This window comes from Atractosteus spatula, chromosome 5 (genome assembly GCF_055471065.1).
Source record: "Atractosteus spatula isolate fAtrSpa1 chromosome 5, fAtrSpa1.hap1, whole genome shotgun sequence".
In the NCBI taxonomy this organism is placed as follows: Eukaryota; Metazoa; Chordata; class Actinopteri; order Semionotiformes; family Lepisosteidae; genus Atractosteus; species Atractosteus spatula.
The window spans coordinates 48,838,798-48,865,398 of record NC_142710.1 but is presented as its reverse complement, the minus strand read 5'-3'; the positions used below and the strand labels follow the sequence as shown (position 1 = coordinate 48,865,398).

Sequence of the window (26,601 nt, the reverse complement as noted above, 5' to 3'; positions counted from 1 at the left end):
TTTAAAGAGAAGAGATCTCTTCAAAGGTAGCTGGATGCTGGCAAGCAAATTACAGAGCAACAGATCATCTGTAAAACCATTCCCTCTGATCAAATATAGCTTTGTATTGGTGTATGCAAGTCACATTTTCTGTATTATAGACATGTCTCATGGTTCCATTATATATTTTCCCGTCAGTTTACAGTATGTGCAGACAGTACCCCTTCAGGTTAAGACAGCTGGACAGCCCTGCCTGATAGTCACATGGGTTTTTCATTTGACTGTTCTTAGGAGAAGATAAACAGCAGTTTATCTCTATTTTACTCTGGGCTCATTGCTTGAAATGTTACTTACTCTGTAATCATTGAATGACTGTTTATGTGACACAAGAATCACAATGAAAGGTATTTTGCATTATACATTCCAGTGAAAGCTCCAATGACACTTTAACTTAAGCAGATATAAAATTGCATGAGTAGGTGTGTGTTTTGTAATACACGTTAGCATTTGATTTAAGTGCAGTAATGCACACTAATGCCTACTGACATTAATACAGGAGGAGGCTGTTGGCCATTATAGTGTTCTATCCTGTACTATAAAAGACTTTTTAATAGCTTTTCTGCTAGTCTTATTTATTTGCAAAAGCTGTTAATTATGGCACTTCCAGTACTAGGGGTGTTCAGTCTGGTATTCGTTATGATAAGAATCTACAGTATATGTACTATTTTGTTTAAATTTGTAAAAGCTAGACATGCATTTTATCTCTTACATCTTAAAAATGGATTAGATAAGAAAACCGTCATGGCTGAGCTTTCAAAAGAAGTTAAAGCTTGAGTTTCCTCTCCATATTGCCTTTCATGCCTTCTACTGTGATAAAATCTGCATTCGCAGTTGATAATATGAGAGACTGGCTTTATAAGTCAGTTTAAAAAAGTACTCAATTATAAAAGTCTTCTTTATTGTTTGCAGTTTATTATTTTGTAATGTTCTATTCTTACTCTTACTATTTTGTTCAATACATGCAGTGTACATTTCCAATTATCCTACATTTCCAGAGTCCTACAGGATAACTGTCATTCCCATCAATATGATGATGTTTTTTTTCTTTAATCAAGCTGTTCAAAAGCTTTTCACTGAGAAGGGGAGGTCTTGAGTTTAACATAGTATGAGTTTTTGATGCTGTTTTGTGCATTGATTTTATAAATGCACAGTGGATTTTTTAGGTATTGTAATTTTTACTCGTTAATTAGTCCCAAACAATAAAAATGCCATTCTTTTTTATTCATGGCTGTGTTTAATAATTAATAGCATGACAACCAGGGAGTACGAATATATCTTAAAAAAGAGAGGTCTAAGTGTGGTTTAAAATTATTCCAGAACAGAGTCACAGTGAGACTCTCTCTCCTGAGAAATCATTACTGTGGATTGTTTCTTGAGTCAGCTGTACATTCATAACAAGGAATCACCTGTCAGATCACAAGTGACAGGAGGATTTGATAAGTCCCCCTCCTAGATATGACACTGTCGGCCCGGGCTACTTATCAACCATTATTTTGTATTGTAAAATGAGGAACAGCATCATTAATCAGATTGATTTTTTTGTTTTTTTCTGGAGGAATTCAAATATTTACTGTATATTTATCCTACCAGAACAAAATCCGTTGTGTTAGCTTTCTAAAATAATGTACAGAAACCATCACATTAAAGTGAGATCTTTCCTTGGCCTCACTAGTTTGAAGTAACAGGAGACAAGGCTGTCATCAGCCCCTTGAGCTGCTCCTCAAGCCTAACACCTACCTGGAGTCATTCCCAGGGAACAAGGGAGCAGTCACATGCTCAGTTTCTTTCTGCGGGGGGAGTGGGTTCTGTTCATTTCTGTTTCATTCTGTTTTCAGATGTTATTATGCCATTCTCATTCCACATTTCCTTCTCTTTGTGTCTGTTTTTTTCCAGATTAAAATTCTGCCCTTCTTTGTACCTCATGACCCACTCGAACAGATGGTACTATGACATATTATTTCTCTATGCTTTCACCAAACTAGGCTCAAACCTGTTTGCCGTCTTTGTTTTTAGAACATAAGAGCAGTTACAAATGAGAGAAGGCCATTCGACCCATCTAACTTGCCGACAGGCCGACAGTCTTCCATGCAGTTATTCACAATGTAATGTTTTTTTTTTTATTTTCCTTGGGACCAAGTGAATACTGCGATGAGAATTATTGTAATGTTGCCAGATTGACCCCCTGGATCTGGGGGCTGCTATTAGAGGTCTCCAAAAAGAGGAGAGAATGTAGAGGATGCAAGAAGTCACAGCGCAGGTTTGAAATGAGTTGTAATTTATTAAAATGAGCATTTGCCAGAGAACATCCAAGAAGATGCACACACACAGTGCATCCTCAGGTGGTTTTCAGGAAGGTTTTTGAATCTGAGCACAGATCCTGTCACTTTCTAATTTTACCACGGATAAGTGTTTAGAAATTATCCTTGCACGTGCATTACAGCCACAAGGATTTTTCTGCACATGGAACAATGGCTGTTTTTTGACAAGGTTATCCCTCTCTATCAGTTCTTGAAATGTTGTGTACAAGAGATGTCTTTCTCCCTAAATTTAGAATGAACTTCAGGTTCTACAGGCACAAGCCCTTTTTTCTGTAAATCACTTGCCTGTTACATACTGTATAACTGAGCGTTAACTGAAATTGTATGAAATATTAAGTTCTTGCATCTGCAGAGGTTATGGTTGGGTATGCTGCAGTGGGGATCATCCACATATCTATCCTTGTTATCATTGCTTAATTGTAGGAATAATATTTGTAAAATGACACATAAACAAACATAGATTACTGAATTGCAGTTGTTCCAGGCAGTATTATTTTCAGAGCTCTCATTACATTTGTGTCTTTTGCTGGCTGTTTTAATCGAACATGCAGTTTTTGTAACACGAATATAAAATGGGGTTTTGCCACAGTCCTTGTAGACAAGTCTGCTTCTGATATATCTTAGAAGCTGCAGCCCTTTTCAGTGATGAAGGCTGCCTTGCATTAACAGAAATCAAGTTTCTGATGTTCGCTGTCAGATTCTGGAGTGTGTTGCTGTTGATAAAAGGGTTATGGACTCTCAGACAAACCAACTCATGGACAAGACACACAACTTGTAGGGCTGCAAATAGAGCAAACACAGTCATCAGAATTTTAAAGCAGTGAATGTATTTGTAGAGCACTAGCACCAAAATGCTCTGCTTGTTTTGTACAGATACGAAACCAAGCCAAATACCCATGTGAACAGGACTACCTCAAATTATAATGCCGCACTTGAGTACATGTTGTGGCTCTTTATTTTGCATTCCTTTTTTTAAATAGTTTAAATGGTATTTTTTTTTTCTTTTTGATGATGATTATTATTATAGATTCCCAAGTAGCAGAGACAGTTTCAGAACTGTAGCAACAATTGACTTCCAACTTGCTAGATTTCCAGTACAACCTGAGCTTCTTCTGATTTGCAGCTCCCAGGGTCCTGTGATAATCTTTCTGTATGTATGGGTCACCACACCAACAGCTTAGTGAAAGGTGACATGCTACAAAAATTTCTCCTGACCAAGGACTGTTCAGACAGCATTCAAAATTAGGTAGTGCACAGTGATAACAGTTAATATACAGTATGGCAAAATGAGGTTCCTACACAAACCACAGTGGCTACCTGAACCTTTGTTGGAAAATTTAAGCTATAATTGTCTACAATTGGGGAACACATTGCTGTTAAACTTGGCAGGTGCCTTTATACTCAGACATCCTGCTACATAAGTGCACCTCACAGGTTACAATGATATGTTCTACATTCCCACCTGGGCATGGGATTGGCAAATTAGCATTCCATACCACAAGCTACTCATGTACAAATCATGCATTTGCCCAGTTTTTTCCAAACTTAGTGAGACCTGTACAGTTTATTTGGTGGTGCTTTTATACAGGCAGCTCACATATAAAACAAAGTATCCCGTAGCAGCTATGTAGAAATACAGAATGTAGAATGATATAAACAAATGGAAATAGTTAATATATTAATACCATTTTACACTGTAACTGCATCTAAACAAGGTGCAGCTATACTAAACTCTAAGCTTACATTGCCACAGCATAGAATTAAGGGAATTAATTGTTTGGAACTATAGGTTAGCTGTCAATAAAACAAGGTTGGCAGCCCTCAGGTGTGTAGCACAGACAGTATAGTAGGTTGGACTAATTTATATTTAGAATGTTCTAAAGTGATGATAAAACTTGGGGTTACCTAACCGAATTATTAAACTTTTTTGACTAAAGCTGAATTGCATGTAATTATCTGCATGTACAAAATTGGCATTTCTGTTAAGAAGGTTTTCCTCTGTTGTTGTCTTTGCTTGCAGTACTTGTGACGAATAGAAACCCCATGAAAAGACTGTGGAGGGTTACCAGTGGAAAGCATTAACTTAAGAGATGGGGTGCAATTGTCCTGTGGTTCAGTGTCCTATGAGATGCATCTTTCCTGGGGATGGGTTATAAATCAACAGCTGTTGGGTATTCTCTGCCAGTTGTCAGAAACCTTAACTTTGGGGAAAAAATGACTTACAATGCACCCCTTATGAAAGATACAGCCTGCAGGTTGAACACATTCATCACCTGTCTTTACTGTGTTCCTCATGCTTTACCATGCAGGGTCTTTCTCTTGATTTTTTTAACAAGTAACACTGATTTTGATCAGGAGATCTGCTCTGTACCTACAACTAATTTCACCGAAAGAGCATCATCTTCTGTTATTTGGTTAAATGAAACTATATTGCCTTGCTTTAAAAGAAATCTAATTCTCTAGGTTCTTTGTCATCTTCATGACTGCTTTGCAGTCTGTATTGTTTTTTCTTGCCTTAGTTTCAACTGCTTTTGGATTTGTTCTTCAGTTATTATATTCTGTAATACATATTAAAATATGCTGTAGTTTCTTGATCTGTTTTAAGTTTTATGTTGACATTATACTTTATTATTTGTTTTTTTTCTGTTATAAAATTCACATTTTAGTCAAGTTTAACAGTCCTAGAATCCATAGATGAATTAAAATGCAGTTTATTTTGAAAAGCATTTTAATCTATTTAATATTCAGTGTATGTTTTTCAGAATAAATTACGTCCCTCATCCAGATTTGATAAAGAACATGCTGTAGTTGTTTTGGTTAAAAGGTAATAACAATTAACATAGTTATTTATTAGCTTGTATGTTATATACATTGTATATGTGATATTTGTCTGGAATTTGTATTTATTCATCAATTATCATCAGTTTTACTGTTCCTATGAAACTCAAGGCAATTTGTAAATGTGCAATTAAATTTATAAAATGTGCTATTACCTTTTGTACTCAATCTGAACATTTAATATTGTATTATAACAGAAGCAGTAACACAGGCTGGAATGCTGGAGTGTTAAGCAGTTATTAATTGCAATCATAGGACTTGTTTCTTTTTTTTTTTGCTTTATTCTTATTTCTCTAAATCCTAAAGATACTTCCTGCATACAGCATACTTTACAGCATTTGTTATTGAAAGAACTGACATAAGCCTGGCTTCACAGTTTTCTCCTCAGTTACAGGTTTAAAATAAAGTGCCGATCAGACTGTCTAGCCTGTTATGAGTATAACCACAAACAAAGCCTTCTCCCTGAGTCAAATAAGGAATGAAACTGTCTTTTAATTGCATTGCTTGATGATGTATGCGAGGAAATGGAAATGCTCAAAAATGTTTGTATGCTCCGTTAGATTTTTGTCAGCATGTTCTCATCGTATGCATTGCAGAAATGTTTGAAACCTGGAGTGCAGGGGCCTATTTCATACTTTTAATTATGTTTCGTTTTGCTAGCAAATGAGTTACTTTAAAAAAGGCTGCATAGTAATATGCACTTCTCAATTCTGTTGGATATGAGTTCACAGCAAGCTATTTCATGAAAGACATCAACCCTGCTGCATTCCAAGGCAGTTCATTCATTTGGGGTCTCTTTGCCAAGTTATGAAGTGCTCGTCAAACACTTTATCACTTCAATTTTGAGCTCTATGAATACATGTTGGAGTGATCCCTGCATGATTTTAAATACAGAACACACCCTTTAAAGAAATCAAGCTTTCAGAAATGTAGAACATTGCTATTTAACAGCTGAGACCTGGTTTGGTGTGCAGTAGTTCAGTTATTCATTTCTGCTGCACTCCCACATTTGTAATTTTTTTTATTAGAAGTAATTTGGTACTCCTAAGAAGAGTATTTTTGTCAAGTTTCATCTTTTAGATGACTATCCTGACTGGATTTATATTAGCCTGAAATGTCCATTTCTACAGTAATAGTTTAGGCTGTGTATCTGGTTGAATGCTTTTATACCATTCTCCTGCAGTCAGTGTTTTTGTTTCCATCTTTGAACTGCGTGCTCTGTAGAAGCAGGTAATCTTTCCTCTTGTCAAAATGGGAATGAGCAGCAGGCCTTTGCCTTGTCCTTGTACTCCAGAAATAACTCTTTTTTGAAAAGTTAACTGTTTCTAAGTGTTGTGAAACCAGCTTCAGAAATGGGTGCTTACAAATGGCAACAGAAAGCCCAGAGGTTAAAAGAAATGTTTTGGACACATAATGCATAGAAAACAATAACTTTTAGCATGTTTTGTCTTGAGGCAAAAAGAATGTTTTCATTCTAGATCCCTGTCTCCCTATAACTGTTATTGGTGGAGAAAAAAACAGCCAAGATCCCTCTCTCACTATTATTATTGGGGAAAAAAATTACCATCATCCAAGATTTCTGTGTTACTGTAATTGTTATCCATCCCGGTGATTCTAATTGGGCCATGTCCATTGTGAACTCTTCTGTTGTTTCAGACGTGGAAATCTTCTTATGATTGTCTGTCATTTTGTCCCTTTTAAATGTGTCGTAATGAGACTTGTTTACTTTGCTATGTTTCAAGGACATCTTTATGCAAATTATTTTTCCCTGTAATAAGTTCCTTACATGCTTGCAGAAAATTTGGTGAAGCAGGAATCATTTTGCTTATGTTTTGGATGTGCAAGTGTCAGATCTGTACAGGTGTTGAAATGAATTAGATTTTTTTTAGAACTCTTGAGTCAGCAGCCTCACAATAACACAACAGAAAACCGTAGGTATGATCCCCCAGAAGATCTGCACAAAAGGTGTGCTGTATTATTAATTTATTATCGGGGACATGTTATTATGAAGTCAATATATTTGTCTTGAGTATATATATACACACAATATATCAGGGATCTTGGATTTCAAATGCATTTGCTTTGTTTAGAAACTGCACACAGACTTTGAACTGTTTGCACAAGGGAAATGATCTCCTTCCCCCATAGCCTGTATTTGCCTTGATTTGCTTGGAGCCTACCTTGTTCCTTTATATACTCCCACAGTGTGATGGTTTATTTCTTAATTAAATACCAGACAACATGAACTCCATCCTCTGTAACCCCTGGCAACATTATTTCAGATTTTTTTAAAAAACTGATATGAAAAGCAAAAGTAATCAGATGAACTCCTGAAGCTTCAGTAAAAACTTTAAAATGACTGTTGCCATCATAAATGAGATTGGATGGTTCTGTTAGGAAGAAAAATGATTTGCTAAAACCCTTGTTTTTTGTATTTATAATTGTGATGAAGTACAGTGTTACATATAAGTTTTTGTTTAACATTTTAGGTTGTCTCATGATTTAAAACTTTCATTGTGTGAGGTTGAGAAAAAAGACTTTTTTTTTTTTGCTTTGGTTGCTAGGAGCTTGTTGATCCAAGTTTTGTCCAGCTTTTTCTTAAAAACACTCCAGGAAACCAGCTTCAAACCCTTAGCTGGATAGTTAGATTCTGAACGTATACTGATGCATAATAATAAAGTAACTGTCTTCACTCTCAGCACATTTACAAGACTTTAACATATGTAGTGCTACAGTATTTACCATACATTTGTTTGTATTTGCAGTAAATTACAGTAAAATACTGTTACATACTGTAGAACTGTAAATTGGTTGTGATGCTAAAATGATTTTTAAAATTATTTTCTAATTAATTTGCAGTATGAACTTCCAGACCAGTGATGCTTTCCAGAAGAAAACCCGCAGTTTCACTGGTATATTGCCCTGACAATAAGATCCTGTACACACTTAATGGTTTTTGAAGTCTTTGCCATTTGTAAGTGACAGAATTGTCAGCTCTTTTCTGTCTTCAGGTCTTTTCTTTTTTTTCCCCTATACTGGATGTGCTGTTTCATATCATTTTCATCTCAGAAGATAAAATTCAGACCTCTCAGCCATCTTCCTGATGGCTAACACGATGAAATAAATTTTGTTTGGCAGCATTCAGAGTCCCATCTATTCTGATACAATCTCAAACTGCCCTTTACTGGAATACCTATAGCACAGTTTTTCACTGAATCAATCCACATCTTCAGATTCTGTAGTTTTTTGTTTTAGTGCCTTTGTAAACCAGACAGTGTACTGCAAACATGTTTGTACCTGCATTTAATGCTTCTTTTCCCGTGCATTGCTGTTTGCACTAATCTCTGAGCATACTGCTTTGTTATGAGAATTATAACACTAGTGCATTGATTAATAATTGATGGATTTAAATCTTAATTTCAAGCAGTGCAAGACAGTCCCTGAAACTGCCTTTTGGCTGAGCTTGTGCTTGCATTTTTGCAGCAGATGAACTTCTAGCTTCCTGGTGCCTGTGTGAAAATGTTGACACTGTTAATGGCATCCCATTAACTCCCGTTCTTGTTTCCAGTTTCATCACATCACATTGGGACTTATTTTTCACTCAGTTGTATGAATTCCAAGCAATTTAACAACTGAGTAATCATGGGCTATAGATTTTAGAAAGCCAGAGTATTTTTTCTTATTTTGTGAAGTTCCTCAAGAAGGTGGGAGTAAGCAGCTACTCTCATTGGGAAAAGACTTATGTGCAAATGTCATCGCTTAGAGAGTTGTATTATTCTTACTCTGGAACAAATGATTAATTTTTCTCTCCTGGCTACAACCAGTAGAAAATATTAACATTTTATCTTTCTTTGAGGTAGGCTGCACTTTTTTTTAAAGTACAAAATTTCTTTTGTGGATATATTGTAAATGATTTAATTTGAGTTTGTCAGAAGATGGAATAGACAAATTCCTCCAGGCTCTTAAATCTTATTTCTAAAAGTAAATTACAGACCATTTTCCTCCCCTTTTTTCTATGTCAAACAAAATCACTTTGGAAAAATACAGTCCAGTTACTGGAAAATCGAATTTCTTTGTTTTATGAATTGTATGAGTGATAAAACTTTTCCTTTACATTGCAGGATAGATTTCTCTAGAGTTCCACATCTCATGAAGGGCAACTGAGTTAAGGGTGTGATATGTTGTGCTGTAGCATTATTTATAGAAAAACACTTCTCTCTTCTTCTCAATACCTTGAAAATAAAATACCAATCATTGGACCACAAGTGCGAAAACTGTACAAACAGTACAAAATTAACATGGACCACAGATGGTCATTGCAAGATCAGTTGTTAATTCCTGTCAATTGAATATGTACCAGCAAGATTCCCTCATTGTCATGTAGCAGTGTCTGTGCTTACTGTTCTTTTAGTATGTACAATGTCATCTTTTTGCATGGAACCTGCCTTACATTTCCATCATGTCTGTGCTTGCCTAATTCTAATTTCTTTCAATTTATTTTATTAATATCTGTTGTTTCTTTTGTGCTTGCCCTTAAAATAAAGATTTTCGTGTTGTTCTTGGTAAGCGCCATTGCTAAGTAAATGATGATCATGATGCATAAATGATCATCTAAATTTTTCAATATCATACTTATCCTATGCGATATCCCTTGTATTGCAACATTTGATTGCCTACTGAAGCTTGAGCATCTGAATTTCATCCCTTTGCTTTTCCTGAATGGTGAAGGTATGAGGTGTTGTTTCACGTTGATGTAAAAGTGTTTGCTTTTTCTCATGCCCCTTTCAATGATGCGTCCTCGGCTCCACCTGGCACTCTGAATGGGGATGTTGAGCTGACAGGCTGTCATCTTGCTGAGCCTTGCACTCAGTTCTTTATGCTGCAGAACAGTTTGTCTAAAATTGTCTTGCAAAATAGTTTTCATTAGCTTACTTTGCCTTTTTTCTTAAGTCATTCCTGTGCTTTCCCCTGCCTCAGCTGTACATGCCCGGAGGACGTTTTCAGTGCCCAGCTTGTACTTATTTTAATTTTCCTCCAATGTGTTTTATTTTTGGCTTTAACAAGCTTTATTTTTAAACCGTCTTCTTGCTGCAGCCATTTTTGCTTACAGCCCCTGATGGATTTCGAAAAAAGTTCTGTTTTATTCCAAACTTTTTGTTTTGATCCAGCGATGAGAGTAAAGTTTGGCACCATTGTAATAAAAAGAGGAATCTGACTTTCCAATTAGAATGTTCTGCACTATTTTAAATGATCAGAAATCAAACGCATCACGACCCTCACCAGAAAAAGCAAGCTAAAAACAAATAATCAAAAGCAAATTTAAATATATTATCATCACAGTATTGAAAATACCTCTGGAAGCAGAGACAATAATGGGTATGTAATGCAAATTGCACATCATAAATGTCTTTTTTTAATTAAATACAAAGAACAGATAATACATATGGTATTATTTGACGTGGTATAAGATGTAGATGTAGTTGGTGTGTGGAAACCTTTGCTTCAGCCTTTGTTTCTTTCTATGCCTTTAGTAAAGACTTCCAAGCTGCTACACACCCACTGAGACCATTTGGCACTAATGTGTCTGTGTCTCTCTCTGTTCCCGAAGAAATGTTAACAGCTGCACGTGCCACAAGGTTATTCACCATATCTCTTCTAGGTCACTGCCTGTCAAGCAGAGAATTCACTCCAAGGAACTTGGCATCATTTTGGGTAGTCTTCCTATCTTCAGCCACTACTATTGCCAATTTTACCAGTTTCATGAACCCCCCTCGGTCTTGTATACAGCAGCATGTGAATTGCAAAGTTGGGCTGAAAACTCTTAGTAGGAGTACCCTTTGTTACTAAACTTTTTTTGCTGTTGTCATGTGTGATTTATTTCCCAGAAACTACAGTTTTCATGACATATTTAAGATTTTACAATAATAACACTGCCTATACTCACATAGACCTTGTGGCAGTATGGCACTTCCTGATACTTTGTCTGACAACCAGTGCTGCTGTACGTTAAGATATGACTATTTTAGGTCTCACCACATTTTTGAACGATCACGGTTTCATAATTATTTTCCTACCTTTGTAAGTATATCATCTATCCATGCATTTCAAGGTAGGCTTGTGGACATCTAGTAAATGTCTGCTATGAAATGCATGATTATATGGCAAGATACAGTCTTCCCCTTTGCATTTTTATGACCTTAGTTGCAAAACCAAAATATTTTTCAAAGTAAAAACCTTCTACAGGAGGATTACTATTGGGGAAAAAAACATCTGAATCAACAATAAATTCCAAGTTTTATATTAGGGTTCATTGCAAGTACTGCACGTTAAAATGGTTTTTCCTTCTTTATGAATTTGACTATAATTAGTCCAAGCAGGACATGGAAACTGTAGAATTTGAAGGCCTCTGAGGGGTAATCAGTGTGGAAAGCACCGCTGATCAAAACTTATTGTCAAGGGTTGTGGAACTAATAGAGGCTGAACTCATGAGTTAAGTGACATTTGAAAAAAGGAAGCATATGTTACAGTGATTTCGGTGATAATGCACCTACTGGAGAATCACCTGTCATTCAAACTACCTGTCTCAGTGTTCTCTTTTTTTCCTTCCCTTACAGAAGCTAAAGAAATTGTTTTAAAGGCCCAGATCCTTGCGGGTGGACGAGGAAAAGGGGTATTCAACAGTGGGCTGAAAGGAGGTGTACACTTAACTAAAGAGTAAGTAAAGTATAACTCAACATTACAGCTGCAGCTGAGAGAGGAGCAAAGGAAAGCAAAAGCTCATCTGTAGAATTTGCGAAATGCTACAGTTGCTAGTTCAATGCAAAGCTTGATTAATGGCATAATAACACCTCATGCATCATTGTCATCCTAATAAAATGTTTTGAAAAAGCACTCAACTTAGTGAAAGTGGGAAAAAAAGAAGTTTAGTGAAAAACGTAGTGAAAGTTTTTCTTCCCTACACAGAGTTGGATATCAGCATGGTATGTCTTCTCCCACAGTCTATCAGAATAATGCAAAACTAGAGGCTTAATTTACTATGTTTAGCATTTAGCTGCCCAAAGGGAATGAATATTTCTGTTGAAAAGAATTGTTAAAATCCCAGGTAAGTGTATGGAACTGTGTTACCAGTGTTCACACAGGCATAATGGAGATTTTATTGATATGCCTTTTTGTAAGGACATTACCTTGACAATAAAACTTCACTTCATGTTAACAGAAGACAGTGAACACAGCACCTACCCTGAGGCTGTGAGATGCATAAACTCTGCACTTTAATTTTGAAATTTTTGCACGGCTCAGTGTTATTCTGTCTCTCACTGTTATTTATTTTATTACTGGTGTGTGTTGAGAATGCTATGTGAAGATGTGTTGGGTGGGTGCTATCTTTTGTAGGATATTTATATGGTATATCTTTTAATTCTAGGAGCTCGTAAAACTAAATTCCATGCAACTCGTTATTATGGCAATAAAGTATTGAACTTAACAGAACTTAACAAAAATACAGAATTCTGAGCTAACGTTGTACGTCTGCTTTTTTATCATTGAAGCTGTTGTTTTTGTCAATCTGAATGCAAACATGCACCTTGCAGCCATTATCCTTAATCTTTACGTAATAGGGTAGAAAGACAATAACTTATATTATTTTGTTGTTAAAGGAATTGTGGCTCGTTGTTGTGCTTTACATTTGAATAGTCAAAAAATGTTACTGAAAAAGACTCTCAAAAGCGAGTAAACTAGCACCACATTTTGGCTTCTACGGTGTGGAATTTTGATACAGAAATAAAAAGCTTATCTTACTGAACACTCCTTCTGTCTCTACAGCCCTTCAGTTGTTGCTGAGCTGGCAAATCAGATGCTAGGCTTTAATCTAACCACCAAGCAGACTCCAAAGGAAGGTGTTAAAGTGAAAACGGTAAAGAGGGGATTGTGGGCATTGGATTTGAGGCAAGCAGCATTATATATGAATGACAGTTTAATAATGGATTTCATGTGCATAAATGATTGTACAGGCACTGGCTTCTTGATTTTTAATTCCCTTTTCACTCTTGAAAATTGAAAAAAGAGAGTTTCAATGTTTTGATGAGTGTTGACATGCCGTCTTTATGAGGTGTGGTTTATTACATGTTTGGTGCTTTTGCTATTCAGTGCTAAAGCACATGTTCATGTCTACAAATTGTTTTATCAGTATACAAGCATTTCCACTGAGATTTTCAGTGATGTAAATAAGTATTTATATTTCCATGTTCATAGGGGAAAAAAGATTTTCAGATAATAAATCCCTCGTGAGTTGCCACTCTTACAGAGTTTGTCCCTTGTGTAATATGGCCTGGAGCTTCCCATCAAGGAATCTGTTCATTTCCATTGTTTAATTACCCTTTTCTCTGCATTCCTTTTCCTTATGACACAACTGACACAACTTTTTAAAGAAACCCCTTAATGTCACAGTTTCTCATTTAAAATAAAGGTCTCCTGGGGAAATATCAGAGCAGCTGTAGGATCTGGTTAATGTCACAGGCAATCACTACTCTAGTCATTATACATAGTTGTTACAGAGCACATGCAGATTGAATTTTACCTTTTGGGTGTCTTGAGTTTCATTGGAATAATTCATTATTAATTGATTACTTGCTTAATGTGGAGTTCTTCTTTAAAAAAAACTTTAGTCGGGTATCTCGTATCTCAATGGTATGACACATCCCTCTAGATTTACCATAATAGTTTTCTTTTTGTCTAGTATTGTTTTACAATCTAGATTGCATTCATATGTAATTATTCTTATGTGTTTATCTTCCAACTCCCAGAATTGTTTTCTTCATAATTCTGTGTAGATAAAGGGATTTTAGCACAGTAACTGCAGGGACCTCTCCAGCAGAGCTTTGAAAGACCAAGCATTATCAAGCATTATTTGGAGTTTTAGTGTCAGAGTTTGAACAAGCAAGTTGTTGTGCATTTATTTGAGCTTTATTTTCTCATGCAGCAGCCTTTTTCTTCCTAGGCACTCCTTGCTTTACTCCTCCTGGCGCAGAAAAAAAGAACAAAATGTGCTGGGTCCCATCAACACAGGAAATAAAACAGCTTTTAATTTCCATTTATTGTTCTTTTGGGAGGCATTATGAGTTTTTTTTCTGTTTTATAGATCTATATGTTGTAGTGCAAGAAACAGTAATGTACACTTACCAGGCTGCTTAGTCAAGGCTTTTTCATATTCTGTTTTGCCATTCTGCAGAAATTTGTAAATCTGTGGCAAGCTCAAAGTGTCCTTCAATGTGCAGGTGATGGTGGCAGAAGCCTTGGATATTTCAAGGGAAACGTATTTTGCCATCCTGATGGACAGAAGCTGCAATGGGCCAGTTATGGTAGGAAGCCCGCAGGGTGGTATGGACATTGAAGAAGTGGCAGCTACCAGCCCTGAGCTGATTTTTAAGGTATGGTTTACAGAATTACACAGACAATTCTGTACACAGCCTTTTTCCTGTTTGAAAAAAAGAGTCAGCAGAATAATACTGATACTTTACATACCTTGGCAGTTAAATTAATCTGTTCTTTTCATTTATTTCACATCTGAGGAAGAGACAATTTCACATTTGTGTTCCCAGGGCATTGTGTGTCCACGATGAGTATCTCCAGTCTAAGAAGTGTAGAAGCTGATGTTACAATGTGTTTGAAAATCAAACATGTATACAGTGGCTAAATACAGAGAAAAGCCAGATGGAGGAATGAAGGGTGGAAGGTTTCACACTCACAGAATAAGCAAATGTGAAGCCTACTTCATAAAGTGTTCTTCCAAAGAGAAAAAAACAAATGCACTCTAATGCCATGATTTTTGCCAAATAAATAAAAATGGCCAATTAAGTATAGTTAAGCTACAATGAATCCCTGTATGGTATTTAAAAATAAATGGCTTCATTCCTGTTGTGATGAGGGGAGGGGAGGGTATTTTCAAAACAGGTGGAGTCTAAGTACACAAAAGCAGTCAGACAGGGAGTTAAGCAAACTGAAGCCGTTCTTTATTTGTACAGAGCACAAGTGGGTTATTCAAATAAAACCAAGCTCCCTTTTGGAAGCTCTGATTCGCTTCCTCTCTTGCCTCTCATCAGTCACCTGTTCTTATGTCACACAAAACCAAACCACTCTTTTCTTTCCTCTCACTGTAATAAAAACGACTGCAGTTTTACTAGATGTTACGAGATAGAAGTCATGTGCTCATGTCCATGGCTAAGCGATAATAGAAATGGTAAAAGGACAAGCACAAGTAGAGTTTTGTGTGAGGATGTCGAGCAGTTAAGTTGATGTTTATCAGAATAGGTGTGAAAGTGAAGTCTGGGAGTCCTGATTTCCAGTTCCTGTTGCAAACTAGAAATGATGCAGCAACCAGGTGCTACACAGCCACATGAGACAACATAAAGGACTATTCCCTTAACGTTAAACATTTTTGGTAAACATTGGAGTGCCCTTTGTGAAGCTTTTGGTATTTTTTTCCCCAAGAGTGGGAGATTCTTAATTGGACTTTTTTTTTTCTTTTGGTAAGGTGCTTTTACATTATGAAACACATTTCAGCAGTTTTCTTTGGGTAGGATCATATGAATAAAATACTTATATTGTTTTACAGAACTACTTATTACATTGCACACAATGTGTATCAAAAAGTGAAAATCGTTATGTGACCCTTTCAGTATGTTGTTCAGAAGACGAACATTTCTGTAGATAGTTTGACAATTGTAAAACCATCCCGCAGGCTGTAGTTTTTGACTGGCATGTTGCTTGTATTAAACCTGTATGGATTCTAAAGTGGGTGTCTACTTCTTGTACTGGTATTCAATTAATTCAGTATTCCATTTCTTTTTTTCTCGTATTGAACAGGAAGCGATAGATATTTTCGAAGGGGTTCGAGATGATCAGGCTCTTCGCATGGCAGCTAATTTGGGATTTAAAGGACCTTTAGAACGACAGGTAATGGACTCCACACAGCCACCGATTTTTCACCCAAAACAATGTGCTTTGATTTAAAACATCTATAGCTTCAACCAAAATCTTTCTGATCTGGTTCTTTAGTGCTGATTTCCATTGTTTAGTGCTGAAACTTAGATGAGTATTATTATTTTAAAAAGAGGAAAGGAACTCGATGTATCAGCTATGAAAATGAAAAAAAAAACTATAAAGAAATGGAGTCGACTCGCAATTTACTCAGGGGCTAGGGATTTTGAGCTGTGCATAAAGGCAAATTCAAATATAGTCAAATTTTACCCTATGACAAAAAACCCCTACTAACCTCTTATGTTAATACAAGATATTGAATATAAGTGTAAAAACAGGAAATAAAAGAACATAAGATGACTATATAGATTATATATTATATGTATAGACTATGGATCTATAGATGTATAGCTCATGTAGGCGTGCTTGATTAATTTCTCAGAGAATAAAGCATTTTTTCAATATTTTTTTATTTTATGGAGCTGGCCACATAAGTTTAAAGCACTTAAGTAGATTAAGAAGGACTCCTGTTGTATCAGAACATATTTGCTCATTGATTTGACATGGATTTCCACAGCCAGAGAAATTACTTGCTACTGTATGTGTCACAATGGCCAGTTAGTTCCTTTAAACTTTAGTTCTTTTATAAACTTTAATTACCAGTGTGTGCTTTATTCTTGATAATTTGAAAAAAAGTTTGATTCAGATCTTGACTCCAGTTAAAATAATGTACTTTGTTGCTTTTTTCTTTTTGTATTTCTGAAAGAGGGTACCATAACTGTCTCTGTTGTCACATAGATTTCTTTTTAATGAAGAGGACAAAGTAATAGTGACATTGTAGGACTTTAAATTAGTAATCATTTTAGGAAAAAAAATCCCTTGTTATTTCCTTTGTCTCTTCTGTGTGACAGCTACTTATTATTTTTACTATTATATCTTTTCCCATACTAAATCTGTGACATTATGACTCATGAAAAATTGCTATGTGAAGACTTTAAAAAACATTTTTAGGCTCCAAATGGTCTTTAAAATACATTGAACTTTACATTAACTCTGATATCAATATCAAGAGGAATATACAAAGCAAAGCTGTTTTGTCTTTCACATCTGTGATTAAGAAAGGCCTTATAGGGAACATGATCACTAGCAATTTATTTAAAGAGGAATCTTATTTGTGAGAGGTCAGCCTGCCCTGACATTAGGGTTTTTAAAGTTTATTATAATCATTTTTTCTTTGTTGTGATAACTTTATAATCATTGTGACTGGCATACATTTAATGAGAAATTGAATGCAACTGCAGTGCAAGTGGGAAATGTTCCTTCTGTGTTGCTAATAATTTATGATACACTATTTAATAACCTAGATTATTCACATTTGAAACTAAATTTATATTCTATTACAATTTCAACATATAATGTAAATATTAATTATAATGCTGTTTTTCAACAGCATGGAACAAAGCACTTTTTTCCATAGGAGTCTGAGATTCTGAAACTAAATTTATTTCAGAGACATTACATAGTAAGACTTTGAATATGTGGCATGTTTCCACTGCGTCAACAGTGATAACTGATCTGCCAACACTACAAAGCCATGTCACATGTTTTATTAAGCATTTTGTTTAAAAGACAAGGAAGGTATTAAGCCTGTCAATATAGAAGTTGTTAGATTTTTTTTCCTTTTGCTTTGAATGCCTTTATTATTTTGTAATTATTCCTCTTCATAAAAAATACAGGCTGCAGATCAAATTAAGAAGCTGTATGATCTGTTTCTGAAAGTTGATGCAACTCAGGTTGAAGTGAATCCCCTTGGAGAAACTCCTGAAGGACAAGGTATGAAGTGGAAGAATAAATGTATTCTTTTGCATAAAGAGAAGTGGTTTGCTTGTTATTTTGTGAAAGGTACTGTAGTTGTGTAATCACTTCTTCCCAGAAGCTTGTGCATGCCTAACTTTGGCTTTGTAAAGGTCCTTCATTAAATATCATGATCATATCCTTGTGCTCTGAATTATTCACTTCTAATTCCTTTTTGCATTTTTTCCTAGTCAGTCTCAAAAAGATCAGACTTAGCTTTTTCCAAAGGAATTGAATGATTTTTAAAATTGACGTGTCCGGTAAACTGGAACATTTGTATGCAGGTGACGGGTGCATGGATACCGGGAAATCTTTTATTAGAATATTCTCAAGGAAGAAGTTCATCAAGGTTACAGACACAGTTTGAGCTGTAGAGCTGACCTCATTAGGAATGTTATTTAAAAAGAAGTTAATCGATCTGAGTCAGGTTAAGGATAACGGTTGTATTGCAATTTGTATGACACTACTATTTTAACACTCATGTCTTAACTGTTGCCATGATAACATCAATGTCTTTTATTGGACAAACAGTTCACTTTGAGATAATCTGCTGGTGGCCTCTTCATATATTTTGTGCTTTTAGGTATTAGCTCTAGTTATTTTTGTTTTTGTACATGTCACTTAATGGATCCCCACCCCCCACCAAAAAAAACAAAGGAGTTATTCTGTCTCGCACATCAATGATTAACATTGATTCATGTTGTCTAACCCTTCATTTAGTATGCAGTGGATCAGGGTTCAGAATCTAGTATTCTGGTACCTCCTACTAGTGTTTATAGTAACTTATGTAATACAAGTTCTCAAAAAGGAGAGTCAATTTGTTTGGTTAGAATGTTCTTCGCAAAAGAATGGACTTTTGCCAGTCCATAAAATATATTTTTAATCTTTTGTTGGATGTTTTATTTAAAGTATTTTTAAAAATGTGTTTAAAGGAATGTATTGGATCTTACATGTAGGTATTGAGTATCTGTCCTACTTAAATTTATTATGCATTCCAGGCCTAACCCCATTTTCACCTATGTAGTTTCTGAGATAAAAATAGTAGAACAGGAATTTAACAATTTTCCTTTTAAAATATTTCCTGTAAATGACACCATTGGCTTTGACCTCTCTCCAGGCAAACTCTTAGATAAAAGCAGGCAAAACTGCAGCTAACCAGGCTAATATTTATTGTATTTTCAGTAATGCTCACAGTTTACACAGACTTTATCTCCGTCAAATTTGTCATGACTGAGTTGTCGTTGAAAAAAAAATACCAATGTAGAAAGATTAAAAAATCAGAGCTTGGTTCAAAACCTTTTTCTTTTAATTTTTTTGTATGCTTTGTGTAATGGAGAAATATGCATTCCAAAGGTGTACCTACTATTTAGATATCTAACAAGCTGTACTTATCATAAAACAGTCAAAAACAAAACATTGGACCCCTTATTTGATATGTAATGTTATTCTAACTTGGATAAAGTTATATACAACTTAGAGACTTGGAGATTTACATGCACTAATGTTTTTCAGTTGACTGAACTATGAGTCTCTCTGGAATGAGTTGTTGTTGAATAAAATTGACAAAAAGATTTTAATCTTCATTAATCTCATACAGTTTAAAAAGATTTATTAAGCTTAACAAAACTTTAAATAACAGAATAGCAAATTTATACACATGCACCTTAAATATCCTTTAGAAGTACGTGTTATATGCCTTGTTTTGATTCTAATGAGCTCTAACTTGATGTAGTGTAAATAAGTAAACGTGTATGGCATTCTGTTCTCCATGAGGATATTCTTTGAAAATAGAATTTAGTGCATGGTATCTATCCTACTAACATCCATGACTAACAAAAAAGTAAGTTTATTCATAAACATTTGAGGGTGCACATACGGTATGATCAGTGTGCCTGAGGACTTGTTTGACTGGCAGCTCAAATGTGTTTTAGTCAAATGAAATTGAAGCAGAAAAATTGGCTTTCATTTCTCACACTATAAATACTCTATAAAACCATGTGCTGCAAGATGGCAGTGGCCTGCAGGCTTCCGAGATAAAGGATTTATTCTCTTTTTTCTTTCAAGATCTTGTTTGTTAAATTTTTAAAAAAGGAAAAGTTTGTTTCTTTTTGAAGGGGATGGGTACTACAATAAGCCCAGTGATTTTTCAGAATAAAATTTCAAAATGGAGAACTCTGACTCACTTTCGTTTTGAAGCCGTGCTCTCGATCATTGTATTTATGTAGATTATTTTGTATGGAGTGTTTTATTTGTGTATGGTGACAAACAGGCTCCTTTGCTTCAGTGGTTGGCTTTTTTTGTGTTGTTTTAAGGATTTCAAAAAGAAGACAGAGATGAACATGAACTAGTTTGTAAGAACCAGGTCTTCCAAGTACTTCAGACTTTGGATGTTTTATATAGTCCATTTGTTTAGAAAATTTGTTAAAAGAATAATTTAATTTGGTCACAGAATTTTTTCAATGTGCCTCTTTCTTCTATTATTATTATGTTTTATGTCATGTATATAACCCTATTAAGGGGTGGTGTCATCGCATAAACCTTTTCTTTTGTTCAAGGGTTCTTTGCTAAACCAGATCAAAGCATACAGCTGCCAGAATGCACTGTCTCTTTTATGCTAAAATAGCATTTCAGACGTTCTCAGACCGACAGCAGCTACAAAATAAAATCTCAGAGGATATGACTAGCTGTCTTTGATATTTGTTCAAAAGGAATGATATTCATCGCTATATTGCATCAAGCAGTGACGCGACAATGGGAATTTTCTAGTCAAATAATTGTTTATAAATATTAATAAATCTTTTACTGCAGCCTATAGTTATGTCAAGGTATTTGTTTGATATGGGTTATGTACAAATAAGACAAATGTTTCTCTGAAATGAAAGTGGTTGTAGACTTTTTTTTAGCGTGACTTCTTATTAAAAAAACTGACAGTGTGAGCTAGTTTTGTTGAGCAAAGACAGTTTTTAAGGGATCAGAAAATAACAAAACTGCATCACAGCATAAAATAGAAAGTAACAGAGGTGGTTGTAAGGTTTAAAGTAATAAATAATGTTTACATTTTCTGTTGCTGCAATTGTGTTACATTTTCCATGGTGATATATGAGAGGAACAAATGTAAAAATGTTCAAATAAAGGCTGTTCTCATAATAAAGAGAACCGAGGAGAGTAGCACATGATTTGAAGTATCTACCATGTATGGTTCTTTGTATTTCAACAGTGGGCATATTTCTTTCACATACTGGAAAATGTAAGTTCAGTTTATTACTTTTGGGAGCACAAGCCTGGTGTTATTTCCCTGAGAAGCGTCATTACACAATATATTTACCGTTATGTCTAGAATGAAGCAATATGGAAATACTGTCATTTTTCTCTTCTCCACTATTGATAGATGTAGGGACCAAAATCACCCCTTATAAATGACTGTAGCATATTCTCAGTTTCATAAAATTCTTCAAAGTTTTGGAATTGTTGGTAGAGTTTGGCATGCAGCAAGAACATTCACCTCTTATTAGTTGATTTGCAGTTTAACCTTCAATAATTATCTTTTTTTTTCCATTTGAAACTTGTAGATAACTGTAGACAAAATGGTTTGCATTTCAAAGATTCTTATTATTTTTAATAATTATTTAATTATTACTTATTATTTAATTCTGGTGAATAATGAAAATGCTGTATACCTTTCTTTTCCTAACAGTTTTATTTAGCAGACTTTACTGAATTCAGAATGCAATCTAAGTCTTCTTATTAGAGGTGAAAAAATCTTTTTACCACTGGATGCAGTGGCTTACAAATTTATATACTGTAACATAACAGCTTAATTTGCATGTGATATAAATTCTAATTGCCTTTAAAGGCACAGAGGAGTTAATCAAATGCAGAGTCCATTATGCATAGTAAGTGTTCTTTTTTAGGTGCTGTCAAATAGCCGTTCACTCTGGGCACTTCATTTAAAGGGCATGAATAATTCAGAGTAACTGGTCACTTTGCTAAGTGTTCTGTTAAGTTTTTTTTTAAGTAGAATAAGGATCAGACTTATTGTTTCAAAAAAGAATGGAAAAAATAGATATGCATAGTGTTCTGACTTTTGCTTTTCCTCATCTCTCCGAGCAGTGGTATGCTTTGATGCGAAAATAAACTTTGATGACAATGCCGAATTCCGACAAAAAGAAATTTTTGCATTGGATGACATGTCTGAGAGCGATCCTGTTGAAACGGAGGCGGCAAAATACGACCTCAAGTACATTGGCTTAGATGGAAACATTGCTTGCTTTGGTAAGTAAGCAAAGCTTTTTTTTTTCCCGAAAATAAAAAGTCCGTGTCACTGTGAGAAAATTACAGAACTAACGCTAAGAGGAAGAATACTGTGTTTTGTTTAATCGGCAAATTGTAAGCATGTAAAGTCGAAGCTGGAGGGCCAGGAGTGAATTATTCTTTTTAAATGTGGCTTTGATTACCACCGGGTCCCAAGACCTGATTCTCTGACAGTGTTAAATTCTCTCTGTTTGGTCGCTTGGCCAGTGTAACCATACTTTTGGTGCAGCCGTGGACTAGAGCTTTATGTGATATAATCAGCCAAGCTACATCCTCAGGACATCATATACCACACTTGTGAATAACTCTTCTGACATTTTTCATCTTGGTCTGAACTGATAATGTACTGATAAGAGTGCTGTGTAATTATGTGGTTAATTTTTGTAGGGTTTATAATGGCTGCTTATTAATGGCTTGGCATTTCTGTGAGTCTGCATTTGTGCCCTGCAGCACTCTGATGCGTTCATTTTGTTTTCTCATTAATGGGAATTCTCATATAAATAGCTGAATAAACAAAGTGTCCTGGCTAATCAATTCAGCTTGTTAGTATTGGCTACTTTACTTATTTGGCTGAAACTTTGACCTTCAAATCCAAAATTAATACTTTTGAAAACGGAAAGGGATTATTTCAACAACCAATGTACTGTGTTCCCATTCTGTGTTTTTGTAATATTTAATGTTTTATTGATTTAAGTGAAATCAGTGTTGCAGCCCCTTCTGAATAAACCTAATTGCACATTGTAAACTTATAAACAGGCCACAGATCTGTAGTTTTGATCGTTATCCCATATTAACAACACCTCACGTGTATGATATTGATTCTCTGTATTTACAAAGTCGGAGTTCACCTTTTGTTCTTAAATAATATGGCTAGGTAGATTTCTAATTTCTCAATGATGAACACTGGGCACCTAATTCTCAGCTTGTAGCATCATTGTTAACATCCACTTAAAATCTATAGTAATTTACCAAAGTAAAAAAAACAACTGCTACAGTATCCTTTTTTTTATCGTTGCACTTTCCTCCAACTAAAGCATTAATTAAAATAATAAAGTAAGACATTTGTATTAAGAAACAGGTTGTAATTTTACTTTGACTTAACATAATCACTGTTTTGGCTGGCTTGTGTAGATTTAGTAGAACCTTTCTTGGTTTGTTGCTTAACCTCTTGGAGAAGCACTAGTAAGGAATCTAGCTGTTTTTATGGTTCCAAATTAAGGCTACATGCCTGAGGCCACACATAATGACCTCCGTATCTAATTTCTGTCGAACATATAAATACTTGCCAGTAAACAAGTGAATTTAAACAGTTTTGTTCTTGTTCATTTAATGTCTATTTTTATTGTGACTTGAACAGCTGTCTTAAACAATACCCTTTTTCCCCCAATATGTGAATATATGAATATATGAGCTTGCGTAATGAGGTCCATCATAAATATGGGAATTTCTGGATGTTCAATGTATTGTATTATGTGTTTTATGTGCCATGAGGCCTGTTAACCTTTCCCTTTTTTCTTGTTTAGAACAAACAATATTTCTGTTAAACTTTGGTTTTGGTGGTATCCTGTTCTTCCTGCGTGGTGAATGTCAGTGATCTGTTTATGACGCAGGCGGCTCTTATGTTTCTTAAAACTGAGCGGATGTAAATCCTTTATCTAATTTTTTCTGTCTGTCTGCAGTGAACGGGGCAGGTCTGGCTATGGCTACCTGTGATATAATTGATCTTCATGGAGGAAAGCCAGCCAACTTTCTAGACTTGGGTGGAGGTGTGAAGGAAAGTCAGGTTTACCAGGCTTTCAAACTGCTCACTGCTGATCCCAAAGTAAGTGATTTCTATGCTTCAAAATCATGTTTTTCTATTGCTTGATTTGCATATCTCAACACAGCTTGTAGGAGATCTTTATCTCCACTAGTTGTATTCCCCATACTGTGCTAACGTCACTGAATGTTTCCATGTCTGGAGGACTTTGTTTGCTTCAGCAAGCAGTAATGCGTGAATTCTGTAATCACCATGGTGTGCATTAGTAAAGTTGTTCAAGGTTATCTGTGACCTGTGCTGATGGGAACTATGTTGAAATCATTAAACACTTGGTTGCAAGGCCATAGCTTAAAATGAGTGTCAGAAGACAGATTTACATTTGTTAATTGTGTTTTTAAGAGCTTGCCCCCCCCCCAGCTTTTAGCATTGGTAAGTGAGATCATGGAGCAGTTTAGGTAACAAGTTGTTTTTCCTTATCACGAATAACCCAGTACAAACATATGCAGGGATCAAACTTTACTTTCAAGCATGGGCCAGAGTTATTAAAAGAGAGGGGGTTGGAAATTACCGTACAGATGTGCTTTGTTTGCCCTTGGGATTCCCTGACAGAACCCAACAATGTGCAGGAGCGGCGTGGAGCAGTAACTTAGGCTGAAGGGAGGGATTCTTTATCCTTTTGAATTAAATCACACTCGGAGCACGTCAGATGTCAGCTACTGAATCAACTCCAACTTGCTATCCAAACTTGCTCCTGCTGTGCATTGTGTAGCTGCACATTAGCGGGATACATCATAAAAAAAGGCTAAATGACTTTAAGGCCTGACCTTTTGTATAAATAGAACAGCCTTCTATGCTGGACCAAAGCACAAGCTAATTTATTTTATTACTATAGCAGGGTAATGTGTTGATTAATTTTTTATAAGTCATTTTATTATGACCTGTCTAAATAAATAAAAAAAAAGACATGAAATAGGGTCCAGCCCTCACAAAATTAAATGCCTTTTTTATATTAGGGAATGGAATGTGCACAGGATCGTTGTTTGTGAATTATACTTACTTTAATTACCGTTTCTAAAGCACCAGAGTCCATTTTTCATGTTGAACACAAAAATGAAAACCCTAGTAAATATCTTTGTATATGATTCTGTAAGCAGCACAATATAGTGCTTTAATATGTTTTTAACTCGACAACAGACAATAAAAAAAGTGTAATGCTGTTGGTTCATTGCAGAGTGAAATCTTCTCTATTCTCAGTGCAGCTTTCTGTTTTCATATTCATTGTCTAGCATATGTATGACTTTGTCTGTCATCGGCAGTGTTTTAATGTGCTGTCTCCTGTTACAGACTCGCACCGTTAATTGCTTTTCCCAGTAGACAAACTCAGCCTGATAAGTTATCAAGTCAGAGAGTGCAAATATTTCAGAAGATGGCAAAGTTTTTGATCCTTGCAGGTATCACATGTTGGAATCCTACTATTATCATGAAGTTGCTTATTCCGAGTGAACTGAGGACACCATGACAAAAGCATCAGAAAAATGTTATTAATAACAAGGAAAATAAAATAATGATCTACTCATAGAGCCCATAACAATTCATAGAACCATCTACTTAAATGAGAATTAAGCTCAAAACTTCGTAGACTTTGCATTATTTTTTTACCTTATCTGTGGGCATAATCCACAACTTTTTCATTGTATTCATGTAATCGTACTGGAACTCTCCCCAAGGTCCACTATAGCAAAGAGACTTTAAATTATACAGTATGTTACTTCAGAAAGTACTCAAATTCATGGTAATCCACACAATATTTGTAAAAAAAGGAAAAAGAGAAATATTGTCACTTAACTCGGCTGAGAAGTACAAAGAAAATATTCTGTGACAAGCATCAATGCATTTTAGATAAGTATTTTTTCCTCAACGTTGATATTTCATACTCTCATACCTGTGTATTCGTTCTGTACATGTGAACAAATCCATTTATTTTGTTTTCAAAAATAAAAAGTCAAAAACTGTAGCAAGTGTGAGTTTTTTAGAAAAATGTTAATCCCCAAATCGATTTTTTTTCTTATTTGCGCTAAAACAATTGTAGCAGTCAGTAACTTTCATTGCTACATAGTAACTACTTTCATAAAAGGAAAGGCATTAATATTAAGAGTAGAAAAAACATTGATATTCAAACTTCTACATATTAGAATTCTCTCCGGAGATTTTTTGTTGTTAGACATGAGATGAACTTGATCAGCAACCTAAATAGTATTAGATTTCTGACAAGAAAAAAATAATGTATTCACGTCTATTGTAATTAACACACATTTGTTTTCTTTACATTAAAATTCCAGTGTATTTCACCCCACAAAAAGTCTTTGAACTATGACCATAAAACTTTTTTTTATGACTACAAAACTCTTTTACAACAGAAAAGGAAAAACACAAGTCCTATCCAGTATCATATACACTAGTCAAATATAAATTTTGCTCTTATAGACTTATTATAGACCTCTGGGGAAA

At 35.2% G+C, this 26,601-nt stretch overlaps 1 protein-coding gene across 1 annotated transcript in view; it reads left to right on the top strand.

Moving 5' to 3' along the window:
- suclg2 (succinate-CoA ligase GDP-forming subunit beta) overlaps positions 1 to 26,601 on the top strand; it is a 116,432-nt gene that overhangs the window by 41,685 nt on the left and 48,146 nt on the right. The window contains exons 3-9 of the mRNA XM_088916469.1: positions 11,810 to 11,909; positions 13,017 to 13,107; positions 14,468 to 14,620; positions 16,056 to 16,145; positions 17,906 to 18,002; positions 22,134 to 22,295; positions 24,014 to 24,156. Coding sequence (XP_088772595.1) covers positions 11,810 to 11,909; positions 13,017 to 13,107; positions 14,468 to 14,620; positions 16,056 to 16,145; positions 17,906 to 18,002; positions 22,134 to 22,295; positions 24,014 to 24,156 — 836 coding nt within the window. The remainder of the gene's footprint in view (positions 1 to 11,809; positions 11,910 to 13,016; positions 13,108 to 14,467; positions 14,621 to 16,055; positions 16,146 to 17,905; positions 18,003 to 22,133; positions 22,296 to 24,013; positions 24,157 to 26,601) is intronic.